At 38.4% G+C, this 19,084-nt stretch overlaps 4 protein-coding genes across 6 annotated transcripts; 3 read left to right on the forward strand and 1 right to left on the reverse strand.

Annotated features, from left to right (window-relative positions):
- The first annotated feature begins 2,033 nt into the window (after positions 1-2,033).
- Positions 2,034-6,285, forward strand: LOC110851305 (piwi-like protein Siwi). Its single transcript, XM_022099029.2, has 16 exons — positions 2,034-2,175; positions 2,318-2,699; positions 2,764-2,896; positions 2,981-3,195; positions 3,279-3,415; positions 3,497-4,200; positions 4,278-4,419; positions 4,487-4,647; positions 4,713-4,801; positions 4,880-4,915; positions 4,979-5,156; positions 5,230-5,295; positions 5,373-5,428; positions 5,498-5,579; positions 5,656-5,758; positions 5,833-6,285. The coding sequence occupies exons 2-16, from the start codon at positions 2,445-2,447 to the stop codon at positions 6,095-6,097; spliced, it is 2,622 nt and encodes an 873-aa protein (XP_021954721.1). The 5' UTR covers positions 2,034-2,175; positions 2,318-2,444; the 3' UTR covers positions 6,098-6,285.
- A 316-nt stretch (positions 6,286-6,601) lies between these two features.
- Positions 6,602-7,673, forward strand: LOC110851334. Its single transcript, XM_022099074.2, has 3 exons — positions 6,602-6,821; positions 6,977-7,047; positions 7,187-7,673. Coding segments are annotated over exons 1-3 (459 nt in total). The 5' UTR covers positions 6,602-6,820; the 3' UTR covers positions 7,574-7,673.
- A 1,029-nt stretch (positions 7,674-8,702) lies between these two features.
- Positions 8,703-15,789, forward strand: LOC110850941 (serine protease nudel). Of its 2 annotated transcripts, XM_035852687.1 has the most exons (35): positions 8,703-9,099; positions 9,166-9,215; positions 9,275-9,343; positions 9,408-9,488; positions 9,564-9,590; positions 9,658-9,678; positions 9,746-9,826; positions 9,892-9,962; positions 10,042-10,190; positions 10,274-10,518; positions 10,598-10,647; positions 10,708-10,788; positions 10,870-11,036; positions 11,110-11,252; positions 11,321-11,367; positions 11,441-11,467; positions 11,534-11,588; positions 11,667-11,682; positions 11,760-11,812; positions 11,870-11,903; positions 11,981-12,021; positions 12,086-12,365; positions 12,427-12,491; positions 12,560-12,644; positions 12,726-12,856; positions 12,930-12,944; positions 13,034-13,217; positions 13,292-13,600; positions 13,697-13,879; positions 13,986-14,133; positions 14,211-14,472; positions 14,542-14,702; positions 14,772-14,901; positions 14,999-15,074; positions 15,145-15,789. In XM_035852687.1, exons 1-35 carry the CDS (start codon positions 8,930-8,932, stop codon positions 15,626-15,628), a joined length of 4,191 nt encoding a protein of 1,396 aa, XP_035708580.1. In that variant the 5' UTR covers positions 8,703-8,929; the 3' UTR covers positions 15,629-15,789. The 2 variants fall into 2 exon arrangements, with proteins under 2 accessions (XP_035708580.1, XP_021954242.1); XM_022098550.2 differs by having other exon boundaries at positions 8,703-9,215.
- Positions 15,655-18,727, reverse strand: LOC110850942. 2 transcript variants are annotated; one of them, XM_022098552.2, is made up of 10 exons: positions 18,492-18,727; positions 18,258-18,356; positions 17,784-18,021; positions 17,474-17,690; positions 17,201-17,397; positions 17,045-17,123; positions 16,758-16,953; positions 16,239-16,653; positions 16,100-16,171; positions 15,655-16,004 (listed from the first exon to the last, which is right to left on the reverse strand). In XM_022098552.2, exons 3-10 carry the CDS (start codon positions 17,973-17,975, stop codon positions 15,855-15,857), a joined length of 1,518 nt encoding a protein of 505 aa, XP_021954244.1. In that variant the 5' UTR covers positions 17,976-18,021; positions 18,258-18,356; positions 18,492-18,727; the 3' UTR covers positions 15,655-15,854. The 2 variants fall into 2 exon arrangements, with proteins under 2 accessions (XP_021954244.1, XP_021954243.1); XM_022098551.2 differs by having other exon boundaries at positions 18,258-18,727.
- Positions 18,728-19,084: the final 357 nt, after the last annotated feature.

The raw sequence follows: 19,084 nt of genomic DNA on the forward strand, positions 1-19,084 counted from the left end.
CTTGTTCCAACAAGCTTTCCTTTTTTATTAACCTTCAACCTTTCTCTGCTGCCGGAAACTTAACACGTGTCATGTTCCCCACATCACGCTTACCCGAGTCGTATTCTCCCAGTTGTAGGAGTAATCTGGTCCTTATCTGCTAACCTGAATTTTCTGAATTTCTATTCATACTTGTTTTTAGATTATTTTAGAGAAGGAAGTCTTATAAATGTATAAATATTTATATAAATAATTTAGGCATGGAATAGGAAGCAAGCAAGTAAGGTGACAAAAAGCATCATGTGGGATTATCTAAACATACATACATATTTATAAATAGTCCAGAAAAAATCATGACACTTTCTCCGTCTTTAAAGTCATCAACCCCTTTGAGTTCAACCGTAACCGTGCTGTTCTTTTGGAAAATATAGCATATTGTATTATCAATACAATCAATTTCAGATGCGAGATGAGCCAGGAAAAATGTGATGAATATGTAGTATACACTTTAATTGTAATTTTTATAACCAACTAAACAAAAGGCTACATCTTTACTTGCTTATTATCAGTGGTTTGTCTTGTAGATATCAAAGATGGTCGAGTATCAGCATGCTGATTTAACCAACGATTTAAATCTTATTCAACACTAGTACCAGCACAAGCATCTCATTACACAGAATAAATCTGGCATAAGGGCAACAAGTACAATATATGGTGAAATCTGTACAATATATGAACTGAAACTGAACTAAGGAGGTCCTCCTCCCATCATCCCTTCGGATCCGCACAAGTTACAAATTTTCCAGAATTAAGCTGCTCTTTGTGGTGTGACAGTTAGACAAGAGCGAGCAATGACATTTAGTTGCCTGCCAGTGTTATTTTTTCATGAGATGGTTATTAAGCACCATGATAAGATTGGAATGCCGTCCCACCAAACAACGGATTTGCTCTCTTTACGCAGCAAATGTGGACGGATATTTTGGGTGCAACGTCAGGAAGAGAGAAAGGAGCGGATGCCAAGAAGTAGTTGATGCGATGTGACGGAAAGCATCACCCATGGGACAATTAAACCGAGAAAGGTGGAAGGCAGACAAGGAGACAGCAATTTTACGGGTTGCACATGAAACAACACCGAAACATAATTAGTCACTAAAATCCGTTTATTACGACCAGGCAGTCGCATTTGCTCGTGCACCTACATATGTGCCATTACACGACAGCATACAAACCTCATCTTTGGGGCTTCAGATATGTATGTACATAATATGAACGCATTGCATAAGCTCAAATTAAAAGCGTTGGACTTGTGCATGTGTCTGTGAAGACACGAGGATGACTATTAAGATGGGAATTGTGGAGTCTGAAAAATATGAACAGTAGCTGAACGGAAGCCGTTTCGTAATTACTCCGACCAACAATGGAGCATGATCGAGTACAAAACACTCATGAATCCTTTTCTTTCCATTGTAGACGATGGTGGCACAGATGTTATCATTAATTACATGTCCGTCTAATTATTTACGAGATGAGGTTGTGGGACAACGTGTCATAATATTTGAACTGCATGAAATTATATGGGGCGAGAGAGAGCATAACGCTACATATGTAAACACCAGTTTGTCCTCGTTTGCCTCCAATTGCATGAAAAGTGTAAATCTTCAGACTGGAAAACTTTAATCATGCATTTCCTATTAGGTAAATAGAGGTGGCTTGAGAATCTCAAGTTGAGATTAAGTTGCAGACGTGCTCACAACGCAGTCTGATTGTCCAACTGCGGACTTCTCGGAAATATTTTTGATACTAACCCGATCTAAACGTTATTTAAATGCGGAATGTGGACAGTGTATTGATATTTATGAAATGAGATTTTCATTAGTTTGAATTAATAGGATGCGAGAGATACTCAAAGTCTCTTGATTGAATACAGAAGTATTCAATTGATATGCGTAATGCGCAGTAAAATTTATAATAGGGTGAAACCGTATTATGTGAAGACTTTGTCCATCCGTCCGTCCGTCCGTCTGTCTGTAGGTAAAATAAGTCTTGAACGAATTAACTTTGTTTTTGGGTATATATAATTTTTTAAGAAGTAGGTTATAAGGTCACGGCGCCACGGGGATGAGGTCAATGGTCACATCGCCATCTTCTCGACGAACGTCCCCGTCACCGTGTAGACGAGGTCAAAGTAAGAAAATGGTTAGTTTTTAGTTTCGAGTATTTTAAACGTTAATTAACGGAAGACGCCGTACGGTATGAATATCCCATGTGGTTTCACCCAATTACTACATTTCGTTTGAATCGGTTTATTAACTCACTCTTCTTGCTCAAACCCTTTCAGTAAATTGTACCACGATATCTTGGAGTCTTTCATTCTGCTCTAAACTGTTGACTTGGGTGGATTATTTTCCAAAAAGTATTGCGTCTCACGGTCCAGTCAGATCTAAGAGAAAGTCTTTTCCCTAAAAATGGAGGATAAAATTCTGAAACCTGGTAGAGGAAGGGCTCGGGGGAGGGCAAGGATGCCTGGCGAAGCTCCTGCACCTGGATCTGGTCCTAGTGGTCCTACAACTGGACCTGGAGTTGAGGAAAGAATGGCACACGTTGGCATACAAGAAGAGACATCCAGAGTGTCACAGGCCCCTCCGGATGCCCGATTTATAAAGGATGAGCAAGAAAAGAGGTGGACGGACTTTCGAAGGGCGCGCGACTATTTGGAAACGGTATGATACAGACTTTGAAATATGTAAAAATACATCAATGAGTAATAAATGTATGCATTAATAGAGACCAGAGCACATCATTTCTAAGAAAGGAGACGGAGGTCGTGCCATTTCACTAGCGGCTAACTATTTCACTATTCAGCTACGAAAAATGGAGCAATGGCGATTAAACCAGTACAGAATTGATTTTGAGCCAGGTAGCTTTTTAAGATAGAAATTGTACAACTAAATATTTCAGTTCAAATTTTGAATGTGCATGCTTATTTTTGTATGAAATCTAGACCAAGACTCAAAACGCATCAGGAAAGTTTTAATCAGACAACTAAAAGACATGTTTTCTTCATCCGGCTACATTTATGATGGTGGTCATATGCTATTTTCCACCCTGGCATTACCAGCAGATCCGACCATAACTTCGGCAGTCTATTCCGATAAAGGGATTGATATCCCACACACGGTAACCTTCAAAATCGTGAAGGATATTCCATGGAATGATGTAAGTAATTTCATATATGCAAACAAAAAACGAGATAGATTTGATTTACGACGTGACATTTTGATCTCTCATTACGCATGCAGGCCGACATGATTCATTTCTACAACATTGTCACCAGAGTAATTTTGGAGAAACTTGATTTAACTTTGTTTGGTCGTTTCTACTACGACCCTACTCTCGTACACACAATGTCCAACTACCGTCTGACCGTCTGGCCCGGGTATACAATTTTTGTTGGCTTTACATATGAGTTTTCTTAATAAGTAACTTTTTTTTTAAATTCTGGAATAACTCTTTGCAGGTATAAAACAGTGCTCCGCCCGTTTGAAAACAGCCTCATGATGAATGTGGAAATGGTCAGCAAAGTCATCCGATCAGACACTGTCTTACAAATGATGCAGAATATCAAAAAAGCATCAGCACCTGGGTCAAACGTTCAAGCATTGGTGGAACAAATGATTGTAGGAACGATTGTAATGACTGAGTTCAATCGAAAAACATACCGAATCTCCGAAGTGGATTGGGGAAAGAAGGTTACAAACACTTTCACCACAAGAGATGGAGAGATAACTTTTGTAGACTATTACGAGAAAAAATATGGGATCAAGATTACAAATTTCACTCAGCCTTTGCTGGTCTCCCCTCCTTTGAAAAGAGACATCCGTCGGGGGGACACGGAGCCCAAGTTACTCGTTCCCGAACTTTGTGTTATGACCGGACTTACGGACGACATGAGGAATAATTTTCAACTGATGCGTGACCTCAAGAGTCACCTAATTGTGGATCCTTATAAACGGGTCGATCAGATCCAGACCTTCATGAAACGGATTGTAGATAATCCAGAAATCCGTGCAACCATGGCGGACCAATGGGGAATTCGAGTCCCGGCGAATGACATGGTCAAAATCAACGGTAGAGTACTTCCCCCAGAACGAATAATGTTTGGGCAAAATCAAGACTTTTTGGACGAAAGCAAACCTGCAGACTGGACGAATGCTTTTCGATGTAATTTTCTATTTTAATTTAGGAATATATATTTTGTTAAAAATCTGACTAAACATGCAAGTCTCTTCTGGTTACAGCAAGAAAGGTTTTCATCGCCGTGCCCTGCATTAACTGGGCGGTTTTGGTGTCGTCCAGAGATGCTGCTGCTGTTGATAACATGATTTCCACACTGCAGAAAGTCGGGAATCCGTTAGGTTACCAAATCTCCCGACCATTCAAGTAATTTAATAATACGAATAAAATGTTTTGATGCTGGGAATGTTATAAAAATTTGTTTTAATTTCAGGAAAATTGTTGCTGGATCAAATGCACGAGCGTTTGAACAAGCCATTGATGAGGTAATGTCACATTTCAAAGGGGTGATCGACATGATTTTCATAGTGCTTCCAAGTCCACAAGCCAACTTATATGCCGCTGTTAAGAAGAGATGTGCTGTAGATTATGGAGGTTGGTTAAGAATTATTTATAGCGAGTGTCCATCCAAGGACTAAAAGATTTTAATTGGATTCAAGTTTCGTCTCAATGTTGCTTGTCCAAGAATGTGCAAAAAGCCAACATGAGTGTTTGCACTAAAATTGCAATTCAGATGATTGCTAAGCAGGTAAAGTTTGACATAAAATAAGTTCGTTAATTAATGTTTGATTTAAGTTTCTTAAATTACAATCCTGGCCTAATTTAGGGAGGAGAACCGTGGGGCTGTAGCAATCCGCTCGGGGTGAGATTTATACTAATTTCCTTGGTTATCAAATTAATTTATTGTACCTTTCAATATTATCAGAAAGCGAACTTGATGGTTGTTGGATACGATGTCTACCATTCCGGTGGTCCTGCTGACAAGAAGACCTTGGTGGGGGCGATGGTCGCAAGTTTGAACTCCACATTGACTCGATACACCTCCATTGTTCAAACGAAGCAGAAACAAGAGTTGAGTAAATCCATGGGGCAGGATTTGAAAGGTATTGCAAATCATTAAGTTAATTAATAAATTAATATTTCCCCCTTTAATAGTACGTTCATCAATTTTTTTAGTTATTCTACAGCGATATCGAGAGTTCAATCTGAAGCTACCTTCACGGATTATGTTTTATCGTGACGGTTGGTTTAAACTATTTAAACAATACTTTCTTAGATTTTGATTCTAATCTTAAAATAATGATCTGTTCCTTTTGCAGGGGTCGGAGAAGGTCAGCTTGGACAGGTTGCGGATACTGAAGTTGCCGATATCGAGGTAACCAAAATATAATTGTAGGATCTACTTTCACTTCGTAGAGTCTGACATGTGACTTCTGTTTTGAAGGCTACAATAGGACACATCTATACAGAAGCTGGACTTGAACCCCCAAAATTGTCATTTATCGTGGTCTCAAAGCGAATAAGCGGTAAATCAAGTTCACTATAAAGAGTTTAATCAATACTTGAATCTTATATGAATTGGCAAATTTTCTTTTTCTTCAGCTCGCTTTTTCGAAGCTATTCCGGGAGGGGGCAACAGGCCGCCGACGTACAACAATCCTCCGCCTGGCACAGTGGTGGACGATGTGATCACACTTCCGGAAAGGTAAGCAAATCTGCTTTGTAATCGTTACAATAACATGAGTTAAAACTATAACTTTCTCCAACTTTCACCACCAGATACGACTTTTACCTCGTGTCTCAACTCGCCCGGCAGGGAACCGTGTCGCCGACTTCGTACAACATTATCCTAGACCACCCCTCCCTAACTCCAAAGCAAATGCAGATCTTCAGCTACAAACTGTGTCACATGTACTACAACTGGTCTGGCACTGTTTCCGTGCCTTCCGTTTGTCAGTATGCCCATAAATTAGCATATCTCACTGGAATGTCCCTCCTGAGCCCTGCTCACGAGAAATTGACAAATCTCCTCTTCTATTTGTGAGCAGCGAAATACATTCCAATTTCTAGGTTTAAGACTAATTTTTTTAATGCAATAAATAATAGCATAATATGCCATTTATATATTATATAGTATTTCAGATAACTATATGCTATAACTATGTATGTGTCCAGTATAGTGAACCCTGTGAAGCATATTATTATTTAAATAAAGTATTTTAAGATTACCTAGCTTCTGGTTCTTTCTGGTTTATAAAAATTAACCTTCTTTAAACTCTCACCACATACAATTCTTTTCTTAACAGGGTGACAATTAACTAAAATATGCTAATCATGGCATGAGGACCCATTGTATAAAAATACAGGAAAACTTATCTCTGCTTGAGGTAAATGTCAAAATTTTTGACACAAAAAATAGTTTGTAAAATATTCCGAAAAAATGCTATGTATGAGTGCCCATTTCTATTTCAAGATTTGCAATGAATTTTTCTACAATTAATTTTTACGAGTATTACATTTGAGGTTTTAACTGGTTCACACCAGCCAACAGAGCCTTCAGGGCCACCTTCCGAGAAAATATGTAGAATTTGAGCAGCAAGCAATCAATCAAAATTTTTTACTCGTTCATTCAGCCAGCAGCAGAGCAGAGATTTTTTTGCAGCTAGAGATAATTACAAATAGTTCGAAAATCTTAGTTTTTTTCTTGAAAAACCGGTGGAAATATCATTTCGAAAGCAGTGTAAGAAGTTGAGGAAGGCAGGACACAAGTAAGTCTCGTAGGATTGTAATTAAATGAATTTACAAAGTTTTTTAATTATAAAATTGTGCGACACAATTTATGTACACATACTTTGTTTTTAACTTCTATTACAAAATTAAAATACTGTTTAACTTAATTATCACGTGTTTTTAAATTCAATAGTGGATAAAATCGAAGTCAACCAGGATGGTCGTCAGTCGTCCAAGGAATCATCCAACGAACGAGCCCAGGAGGTAAGCACATTTTATCGGATCTACGATATAAGATAAGATCAGTGATCTTGCTTTTACTTATGAAAATGGGAGGAACTATTTATTATGATAGAATATGATATTACGCTCATAATTAACTTGATTTCTACTACTTTTCCAGCTGCTCAAGGAGTATCGAGAGTTATGCGAGAAAAATGTAAGTCTGGTTGCGGATAATGCTCGGCTCCTCCAGGAGAAGGACATGTTGCAAAAAGCGATTAAAGATACTGAACCCGCGTACAACGAGCACATCGAAGACCTTCGGAACACTATCGACCTGGAGCGCAATAGGGTTGCCGAGCTTTACAAGGCCTTCAGATCTTGCATCCCTCAATTCTCTGCCTGGACTACTCACGATTACCCCGGCGACCTGCACAACATGAACAACTACGAAGTCATCTTCCCTCCAGCCTTGTATCCTGATCTCATTGATAATGGGCACCAAGAGTTTATGCTTGTTCGCCGCGTAGCGAAGGAAGGGGAGGAGTTGGGGTCATCGCCCGAATAAAAGTGTCAAAGGTAGAACATTGTAGTTGAACTTATTCAAATTTCAATGTATGTGATGAATTCGGAATGACACTTGAATAAAGATTTTAAATATAATGCAATGCAAGCTAGCTAATATAATTCAGTAAGGGCACATACATAATATAGGAATTGCCGTAAAGTAACATAGCTAAAATTGTAATATAATGCAAGTTTTAAACTTTATTTATTATGCGAACGGCATGATAAATAGTGCTGTCTTAAACATCTTAATTCATTAATATCGAAGTTTTAAGGACCCAGTGGAAAAGTTGAGAGTTGAATCGAATTATTTCCTGAATTATCTCCTGAACCAAGGAGGAGAAGACTGCATTTCATTTCCTATCATCAAAAAGTATCTGTTTAATTTTATAAATCTTTATTTAATTACTAAATAGCACAAAACAGGAAGGTAGAAAGAATAAGCACACAAATAAATATAGGTATTCACAAAACAAAATTTGCAAAAGCTTGCAAAAATAAGTACAATTTATCCACAAGATAAATACATATAGCAAACACATCATGAGTTACACATGAGCTTATCAAGATATCGAGGTACATCATAAGTAAATTTAGATCGTTAAGACTTAATCATTTTTTCAACAAGGCAATTCCCATCGACCACGGCGCCGGCGTAAATAGGCCACGCGGCTCCCTTCAACGCCCAGTTTCCATCTCGTGTCATTTTATTCATGTCGTGAAAAAATTGCATGCCAACTCTCACAAGCTTTTAATTTGCATTTTGATGTGTATGTAACTTATTTGGACAAGTACATCCTCTTCAATCTTCAAAGGACAACATTACTTAAACTGCTTTTGATTACCTAATCTACATATCTCGTAAAGTCAACTGCATTTTTATAGCACCATCATTTTTCACTAGACCGGATAATTACATCAATTTTGATAATCACGGGTTTATTCTGGTTAAAACTTCTTCTAACTTTTTCTCAATCATTTCATGCTGCATATTTGGAGGAGTTTTCCATGGAATAAGATATGCTATTAGATAGGAGTTCTCAAAATGAGATTGCCTGAAATGCACGAGGGTGAGATTTGCATAGAAATTGTTTACGTATCACGTTCGCCTGCTGGACTAGGACTAGATTTAACATTTTTACTCTGCCCCTCTGTCCAGTTCTCCAGCATCGGAGCATATCAGGACGAATGCTGGATTTGGTCTAAAAAAAACGACTAAATAATAAATGTCTAAAAAATGCATAAGTGTTTGTCGAAAAGATAAGGATCAAAAGTAAAGTACAATTAATCACTTCTGAATTGGGCGAATAAACTTTAATCATATCGGGGTGGTACTGTTAGTTAGTTTGTATTTACAATGGGGTTTTGCGTATATTTTCGCCGTACGTGGACACCGGGCTATAATACGGAAATTATTGACCCCAACCTAGCCTACAGTTATCAGAAGAAGCTCGACTTTGCCAAGAAAGTTGCGTGGTGGGTTTTTGTTACCACGCTTATCGTTTGTGTCATCATTCTTCTCACCAGGTTAGTCTCCTCCTCGGCGAATGAAAAATTGTGCCCTACAGCAACAACTGCCGGTCGTTCTTACAGGGCTGCCGATACGACAGAAGGCAGTGGGCTAACTCTGGAACTTAAGTCCGGTAAGCTAGTTAACGATGCCATTTTGGTTATAATCTAATGAAGATCTTGACTTTGTTAGATTTGCCAGACTGTGGAGGATTTCGTTGTAAGGATGGAACTTGTGTGAAAAGCCGTCACAAATGCGATGGTATAATAGTGAAATTTGTATTGATTGTTACAGTTTAGATGTAAATATTTGCTCTTATTTAAAGGCACCGTTCATTGTGGGGACGCCTCAGACGAGACTAATTGTACGTGCTTGGATAGAGTTGGATCCAAGAAAATCTGCGATGGTATGCTATCCATAAGAAATTGATTAACAGATTCGCAAAATCACAATTCGTAAAGTTGAAGTGTGATCCTTTTAGGCCTTGAAGATTGTCCCAATGGAGAAGGTAAATTTAGTTTTTGATGACGTCAAATTGTAATATATAATTTTGCCTAACCTCTTTACTCGTTTAGATGAACTAGGGTGTGGCTTAGGTAAATCTAACAGCATTAATTCATTTATACAAATAGCTGGATTTAACTCGTCGTAATACTTAATTAGGTTGCAAAGAGGATGAAATGAGTTGCTCCACCGGCAGAACTCTTGCTTCCCATTGCATAAAAATTTCACAAAGATGTGACGGTAAATTATTAATTGAAATGTTTCAATACTTTATCACTGTTTTAAACGCTGACATATTTTTTCAGGAATTATTGACTGTTTTCCAACCCACAGTGATGAGAATGAATGTTTCCGAGTTTCTACCTTAGATCCCAAGGTATTGATGCTATGCTTGGTTTAAATTTGCAATTTTGTATGCAAAATCTTATATTGATTTTGTTCTCCATGTGATTAAGACACGAGGCGTTGTTAGCTCTGGAATTCTTCAAAAGCGAATAGGAAATGATTGGCATACAGTTTGCAAGTCTTCTGGTTCGGTTGAACACCAATTGGTTAAAAAATATGCGAAAAAGACATGTGACATTATCGTAGGGAACGTGAATGAGTAAGTGACGCATTTTAGTACAATACGATTATTGCTGACTTAACACGCTAGAGATTTTTATTAAACTGGGTCTGAAATTTCAGAGACCCAAAAATAAAGACAATAAATGCACATGACTTTGAAGGCGTGGAGCGACTTACATACATCATCAAACTGGAGGACCAGGAATCGAAATTTAATGCTTCAGCGTCATGTAATTCAGGAAAACTGTACCACATCAGCTGCCCAGAACCTGCGTGTGGTTGGCCAGTGACGAAATTTGACAAACCTCTACTAAATGGGACTATGCAGTTCGTTGTTGGTTCTAATCATTCCAGCAATGAAAGAAGTTAGTGACTTGATTTTAGTACTATGTATTTTACTTATCAGCATCCGTTGTTTATGTTTTTTTTTAACTTTTACAATAGACAACAACGGCGATCTGACAACCAATCCAGTTGGAGGATATGACAACCATGTATTACTTTAATGTAACAATTTACGTCGCTATTTGGTAAAATATTTAGTTCTTTTGCAGTTTGGAGACTGGCCATTCATTGTGGGAATTTATCGAAACGGGACTTTTCACTGTGGAGGCAGTATATTTAACAAAGAATGGGTAACAAATTAACAATGTCACTGCGCGAACAATAATTACATATGAAACATCAAGAATTCAATATTATTATTTGTTAAAAAGCTCCTTACGGCGGCCCATTGTACTCATGGATTTGAAAAGTACGTGTTTGAAGCACAAGTTGGAATGCTTCGGAGACACTCATTTTCACCCAAGGAACAGACTCGTTTCATTTCCGAAATTCATGTTCACGAACGTTACGACTCGAAGATTTTCATGAATGACATTGCGTGCGTACTCATACAACCACTGCATTTTAGTAATTTATTAATTGATCCTAATGCAAAATTTTTGAAATCGCAGACTTATGAAGGTTGATGTCCCGTTCTTTTTTTCAAAGTGGGTGACCACGGCCTGCCTGTCGACTGATGTAAGTCAAGATCCATTGGCAGGTCACGAATGTACAGTGATCGGTTGGGGAGACTTGTCAGAGGATGGAACTGGTCGTAAGTTTTGTGGACTTGTTCATTTAATTTCATAATTAATTATGTGATAATTTTCTAATTGTTCTCAGCTGACCATTTGCAAGAGGTCAAACTTCCAGTATTGCCAAAGTGTTTGGTAATAATAACTAAACTTGTGATGTTGAGAAGAAAATTGTTGTTTTATTATTGTTTCATCCAAATTCTTTTAGGGAACATTTACCAAAGATAATCTTCAGGTAAATATTTTTGCAAATGTTATCTGTTCATGTCGATTAATCAATGCCGTTCGTGTACGACTGCAGATTTGTGCTGGTGTGTTAGAAGGAGGAAAAGATGCTTGTCAAGGCGACTCTGGTGGTGAGTAAATCTATTTAAGCTGTAATTAATGGATATCATTCTAGTCTGGTACACTGAGTTAAGTTTTGTCTATTTTAGGACCACTGATTTGCACGTAAGGTTGCGTATGCCATTTTTTTACACAGGTGACAATGAATATGGTGTGAATTATGAAGCTTTGTACATTTTAAGCAACGACGAAGGGCGTCTAATCGTTAGTGGACTTGTCAGTTTTGGACGAGGATGTAAGCTACTGCATTCTTTGTCATTAGCTGAAAATTAAAATTAAGAATAAATTTCAGGTGCCCGACCTGATCAAGCCGGCGTTTACACACGGTAGTACAGAAACAGCTTGATTAAATCATGTTCAAGTCATATATGCCATGTTTTTCAATTTCTGTACACATTTTCAGAGTCAGTGCTTACACGACTTGGATAGAAAATGTTACTGCTGGTAAATTAGACTAATCTGAATCTGTGTATGCCTACAATTTAGCAATTCATGGTATGTCTCACAGGAAATTCGAAGCAAACAAAGTTCCCCAAGGAATGCAATGCAAAATGTGACCGGGATGGGGGAGAATGTCTATTTCCAAAATATATGTGCGATGGACACGTCAACTGTCTGGCTGCTGAAGACGAAATGAATTGTCAGTTCCGAAGTCGAGCATCCTCCACTGACGACGCTGATGAAGAAGCTTACGACGATATCAAACGAACTGCTCATGCCACCAAAGAACACAAGCACGAATATGGATCCGCCAAATTATGTGGCCCCACAGAGTTTCAGTGCAAAACGTAATAATTTATTAATTACAAATGCCCAAAAAATGTGAAACTAACAAGTGAAAATGAATAGGACACAAAGCTGTATTCCGCTAGAGTTGAAGTGCAATGGGAAGTTTGACTGTATGGATAACACTGGTGAGAGATGACAATATATTTAATAACAACTTCATTAGCATATTAGAAGTCGTTGTGTTTTATTTCAGATGAGAAACATTGTGACTGCGGAAGCATTTTGCAAAATTCTCATCCTCACCTAGTTTGTGATGGATTGCATCATTGTGCAGATGGGTTAGTTCATTTAATTTGTAATTACATATGTTCTCATTTGAAATACAAATTTTGGACGCTTGATTTTTAACCAAAAATTAGTTCGGATGAGGTGGACTGTTCCAGCAGAGCTTGCAATGGGACCAGTGGAAAAATCAAGTGTCCTTTATCTGATTTATGTATCAGTGTTTCGAGATGGTGCGATGCATCCGTTGACTGTTCATTTGGCGAAGGTAGTTCTCATATGCCCATGAAATTATTCAATATAGAGTTTTTTTAATTATTGCAAAAATTATATTATTTTAGATGAGATTGACTGCGGTAAGCCATTTCAGCCCTACTGACCTCTTACATATTGGCATCACAGATTTATTACATACAAAAATGTATATATACATTTTTGTGCACAGTTCGACTAATGAAATCACGAGGGAAACTGCCTGACCATGAAGGATTTCTGGAAGATAAGGTTTCTAGGGGGTTGCAATTTGGATATGTTGTTACTCGCCAGTCGGGAACAAAGTGGGGAATTGCGTGTAAGGAGGACCTGGGTAATTCAATTGGAGAAAGTGTCTGTCCCACTTTAGGACTTATGTAAATTAATTACCAATTATTTTTATAAATATTTGTGGAATGCTTGTTGCAGTACTTATTGTTATTTTTGATAGTCCGTCTGATCCAGTTTTAACTCGAAATGCCCGATCTATGGCTGATGAGTCGAATGCCGTAGCGAGAAAGAAACGAGGGACTTCTGATGCGAAATGTCAACAGGGGAAAGCAATTTGTGGAGAGGAAAGGACGTGCGGAATGAGGAAGTTGTACTTGAAGGCGAACACTAATTTTCCGAAGGCTGATCAGACCGGGGCTTATCCTTGGGTGGCCATGGTCATGTTGGAGGGCAACCCCATCTGTCCTGGAACACTTGTGAACAAACAATGGCTTTTGGCTTCGTCAAAATGCATTGACGATAATGTTCGGTACTAATACGCCACTGTAGAATAATCTGCGATTATGCGTGTGAAATATGTATATGGTTCGTTATGCATTGGATTAATTTTTTATTTACGTTCTAGATCAACGTCGACGGAATATCTTTCAGCTACGACAGGTTTCTTGAAGACCAGCAGCGTTGTTACCAGCACGACGGAGCAGGTGAAACGTATTAATTCCGTGATCAGATTGTCGACTGGCCTTTCTCTCCTTCGATTGGAAAATGCATTCACCCCCGACCATTTCACGACTCCAATATGCTCCACGTAAATTTTACACGTCGCATAAATAACTCAACATAAATTTTACGAACTGAATAGCATAAATTCTCGATTATTTTAAACAATGGACTAATGATAAGTACATTTCCAGTCCCAGCTTAAAAGAAGATGGAATCATCCCATCTTGTGTACGTGTGGAATTAATCAACGGTACATTGCATGAAAGCAGTGTAACGAACGATCCTGCTTGTGAAGCGTTTGATCACCCCTGTCTTAGATTTACTGGTGACAAGTGCAAGGTTTTTGCTCTAATAAATCCAATAATTAGGACAATTAAATATTCCAATTTATGGGACTTTGTAATTTTTGTTTGCAGCTTTCTACGGAGTATTTTGTTTACTGCACGGTAAATCAGTCATCGTGGTTTTTGCTTGGATATGCCACTGCTGAAAATGTCGCCAAATGCACCGAAGACGGAAAGTTGAAACTGGAGAATCCATTTTACGGAACTGAAGCATCAGAAACACTACAGCTTCTTAGTCGACCTGTTTCGACGGTGATACAACCTCCAGGATGCACCGGAACCCGTTGTCCGGTTGGAAACTGTGTGGGGAATAAATTTGTATGCGACGGAATTGGTAAGTTAGTCATGTCAAACTTTTGTATTTTGCTAACCCTACCTGAAAAACTGCTCTATTGTACCAAAGCCCACTGTCCGGATGGTTTGGATGAGCGCAGGTGTCAACGCCATTATCAAACGCTGTTACGATCGCATGATGTCGAAAATGAAGACGATTATGCAAGTTATGCAAATGCAACTTGTCCATTGGGTCATTTTAAGTGCAAAATGACAGGGAATTGTGTCCCTGTAAGTTTTAAACAAATCTCAAATTAAATTAAATTGATGTGTCGCTAATATTAAATGAATTACAATCAGATTTCGGCCTTCTGCGATGGAGCGTATGATTGTGGGTATGACGATTTTTCGGACGAACCTGAAGAGCACTTATGCACTTGTAAGCACTATTTGGAACTGGCTGCTCCAGGAACGCTATGCAATCCAAATGGTAAGTTTAGTTGCATTCATTTGCAAATTGTCTTACGACGTCGTCAACTTATTTTGTTATTTAATTGTGATTTTATGCTGATTTTAAATTTATTTAGGAGAATCGACATGTCCCGATCGAAGTGATCAGCTTGGGTGTCCGTGTCAGCCTGACTCATTCGTGTGTAACTCAAGGTTCGAGACTAGGCGTTTTAATTTCCGCGAAACTACAGATGGTTATTGTTTGTGTTGTTTCTTCTAATAGATCTTCGTTCCCAACGGAATGCATCCATAAAAATTTGGTGTGTGACACGATCAAAGACTGTTCCAACGGCTTGGACGAGGCGTTCTGCACAGCAGTTTCCACTTCTCTAGAGCATCTCTCTATGGACAGGAGTAAAAAAAGATTGGAGGGGTACGTACTGGTTCGGGTGAAAGGATCTTGGCATCCATACTGCACCGATTTATTGTCAATGGAAATGGGAGAAAGAATATGCAAATTTCTGGGCTACCCTGTCATTTTGAGCTTAGAGAATCATAAAGTGAATGATTTGAAGCAAAGAAGACCGACCTTGGGAAGAGGCAATGAATCATCAATTCAGGACAAGAGCCATGAAACGCCGTTACTTTTGTTTCTTAAAAGTTCTCCAAGGTTTGATACTGGGCCAATTCAAAATATCATCGACACAAAAATAAATGCAGTAGAGTACAATTGTAACGTAGCCTTTATAACATGTTCCAAACCTTAAGTAAATTGTTTCGTTGTGAATCAGAGTAACTGGTAGGTATATTTATTTGTATGTTTTTCAACTTAGGTAAACTATCTATCTAATAAGATTTGTTAAATATTTAGATAACATTTCCAAATTTAGACTTGGTTGCAATCAGCTAATAAAAAAATTGTGAATTACAATGGGCTATAATTGTATGCATGTAATAGATGTAAGATAACAAGAAACGACGACGCGCTGACTTTTACTCGTCAACTGTGGCGCGTAGAAAGATTATGTCTGTTGTCGACAGCATGGATATCGGGAGAAGGTTTCGCTGGGGCGATTCATGGAAAGTGTCATCACACGAAGCGAAAGTGGCAGGGACAAATCCGATCAAAAAAGATGTTGGGGTCTATGACATAGTAATTAATTAATTAAATTGTGGGGGTGAGGGCCCCTTAAGTTAGTCTATGCAGCCTGGAATAGGCAAGTTAATTATTTACTTACTACGCTTGGTTTCCCGAGAGGATGGTGTTTCTCTTCTGGGCCGTAGCAGAAAACGGGAGATCCCAAATCCGCCTAAGCAAATTAATTTTCACTAAATAATTAGAAAATGCATGCAATGGAATTTATTATTATTATTTACCATGCATGGAAACAGGTCATAACGTCCATTTGAAGGTGATACACACACTTTTGAATTCTCCACGAGGTGACAATCATCGTGCAGGTCGACTTGAAACAATTTGAGAGTTGTGGCCTTTTCCGGTTTTGCATGGTCAGAGTACAAGACTTTTCGGTTTCTACGACGTCGCTCAGAATATTGTTTCCATCTAGAGAAGCGCTTTTTGTTGCTGTGCTGAGACCGTTCGTCTCCACCAATTTTCACGTCCAAATTTTTCTTGACTCGAGCCATCTTTCTGATACCCTTTATCTTGCCTTGTTTGTATTTCAATTTGTGTTTGTACAAACTAGTTTCATGGTGGTCTTCTATGGGATATATGCTATCAAGAAACGGCGCTGAGAATTCTGCATTACTCTCAAATTCATCAGAATCCGATCTAAAATTGGGCCCAAGCATAAGAGTATTCACATTATTGTATATCTCATACGCATTCCATTAATGTGAAATAAGTTATGAAATAACTTCCTTAGTTTGGCATACCCAATAGTATCTCCGATCGCTGACTTTTCAGCCTGCAATTCATCCATATAATCTTCAACTGGATCAGGAACAAAATATTGCTCGGATGGAAACTTGTTAGCAATGGGTGAATCAATCGTTAATTTCAGATGTTTAAAGTTCTCTATGGAATTGGACTCCTTGGGTGGGCTGGCATTATCATAAGCATCAAAACCAACTATAATGATAAGTAGAATGAATTACAGAGAGAAAGATTTGAAATAAAGGCACACACAATGTAAAAATATATATTTTATAGAAATCAGTACTTTCAGAGGTATCATCATCTTCATGGCTCGTTTGAATGTCGTTATCCAGGTCGTTCAAGTCGTCTGTTGAACTGGTTGGCTATATGTAAAACCAAGCACGTGTCGATTAGCATATAAAATGAGATTAAAATAAATAACTCTAATACAATAACTCACAGCAGAACGCTTGTAAGATCCCCATCCTGAAATAAAACATTGTCCCACGGAACTGATATTCAGCCTTTCATGAATCGATTGGGTGCAGATTGGACCGATTTGAGGATAATTAGCAAACTGAACTGATTTTTTCAGCTTCAAGAGTACAAATTTTCCTAATGGCAATTTCGAACGCGTCTTGGGCACAATGTTGGGATCTGCATACACCAAACAATTAAAAGCATTTAAAACGAGCTTAGATAGTATTTAATTCATGCAGACACAGTGACACACCTGGATGAAACACGGCGTTGACAACTGAAGTGGTAAAGTGTTCAAAAGTTTCGCCAGGATTATCTTGATCTGAAAGGTCCCAGTCTCCAATCCGAATTTCCAGCTCAGAATAAGATTGCACTCCTAGGAAGCAAACTGAGGAGGTCAAAACCCATCCTGACGATATCAAGGTTCCCGAACACAGGACAAGCTTCTCCGGGGCGTAGATAATTGCGACCTTTTGATCACGTACACAAGTTGTAGTAATATATATATATTTTTCTAAAATAATAGCAATAATGTCAAATTTTGCTTTGCTACGATGACTCACCTGCCATGGAATCTGACCGAACGATGATAACCCTGGATCTCGAGACCTATGCCGAACTTTCACCTTGGGAATGACGCCACAGGCTTTTTGATTACTCACATCAGCGTCATCACTGGATTTGGCGTGGACATGTAGATTTCCGAGCACAGCGAAACAGATGACCAAGAAACTGACGGAAACAAGAGACTGCATCCTTGCCGAATAATAATAATCCCACTTGTCCGTGAAGGGAGAAAGTCTGTATTTTATAAGATAAAAGTAGTTCTAATTCCACCCTCAAATAAACCAAACCAACTAATATGTAAATATTTCAACTGGCAAGTAGACACAGGCTCCACCAGGATTTAGTTAAAAAATAACTTAATCATCAGCCAAGTCAACACTGTCTGCCCTGCCGTCACTCATAAGACTAGCCTGCTGACTATCTGCACTTACCAATTAACCAACAATGAATGGACACGAAATGTATCTCACCTTCTTCTTCGTATCGACGAGATGACACGGGGTGTCGAAACGAGGTACCTACTTCAGGGCTGGAAGGACAATGACTGGACCACAGAGTATGTATGTAGACTAATAAAAAAATCAGTTCCCAGCAACGAGAATGAATGAACTGGTCATTAATTACTGATTGACAATAATATTTTTTATCTCTCTCTATTCAGGGATCAGATTCCATAAACAAATCTCAAATTTCTGTCCGTCTACCTTTTCTGAAGACGATGATAAATATTGAATAGTCGAGAGGAGGATGGAATTCGGTACTGAAGAATGAAGAAATCCCAGCCAGGACGAGAGTCACTGCTTACTTGCTGGCTCAACACACTACGAACGCATAAATCCAGAACAAGTGAGCTGAGACGAGTTGAGACGGTTTTTGCAAATAAAACAGCACAACCCCGTTAACTTAAGACCAATGGAACAAACCATCCAAATTTTATTTGCACCAAAATGAGACGCAGCGTTGTTTATATAGACTCTACTTCCCAGAAATACGACGTATCCAAATACCTATTAAATCAACTTTCGACGCATAATAAACATAAACAGTCGAAGGAGAAGAAGCTACCTACTTATCTCGGTTTTAAGTTTTAAGACCCGACTGCATAACAATCCATCCTTCTATATATGTATCAATAATCACTTGAAGAAGGGGTGATTATTTTGGCAATAAAAAAGCTCGCAAAAATTATACTGTTCGGGTTCGGGTGTCACCTTCATATCCATTTTCGTATCCAGTATGTTCGGTGAAGAGTGAGTCACTTTTTTATGTTTGTTCAATGTGAATGAATGACAAATAT

This window comes from Folsomia candida, unplaced genomic scaffold, assembly GCF_002217175.1.
Source record: "Folsomia candida strain VU population unplaced genomic scaffold, ASM221717v1 Fcan01_Sc006, whole genome shotgun sequence".
Taxonomy (NCBI): domain Eukaryota; kingdom Metazoa; phylum Arthropoda; class Collembola; order Entomobryomorpha; family Isotomidae; genus Folsomia; species Folsomia candida.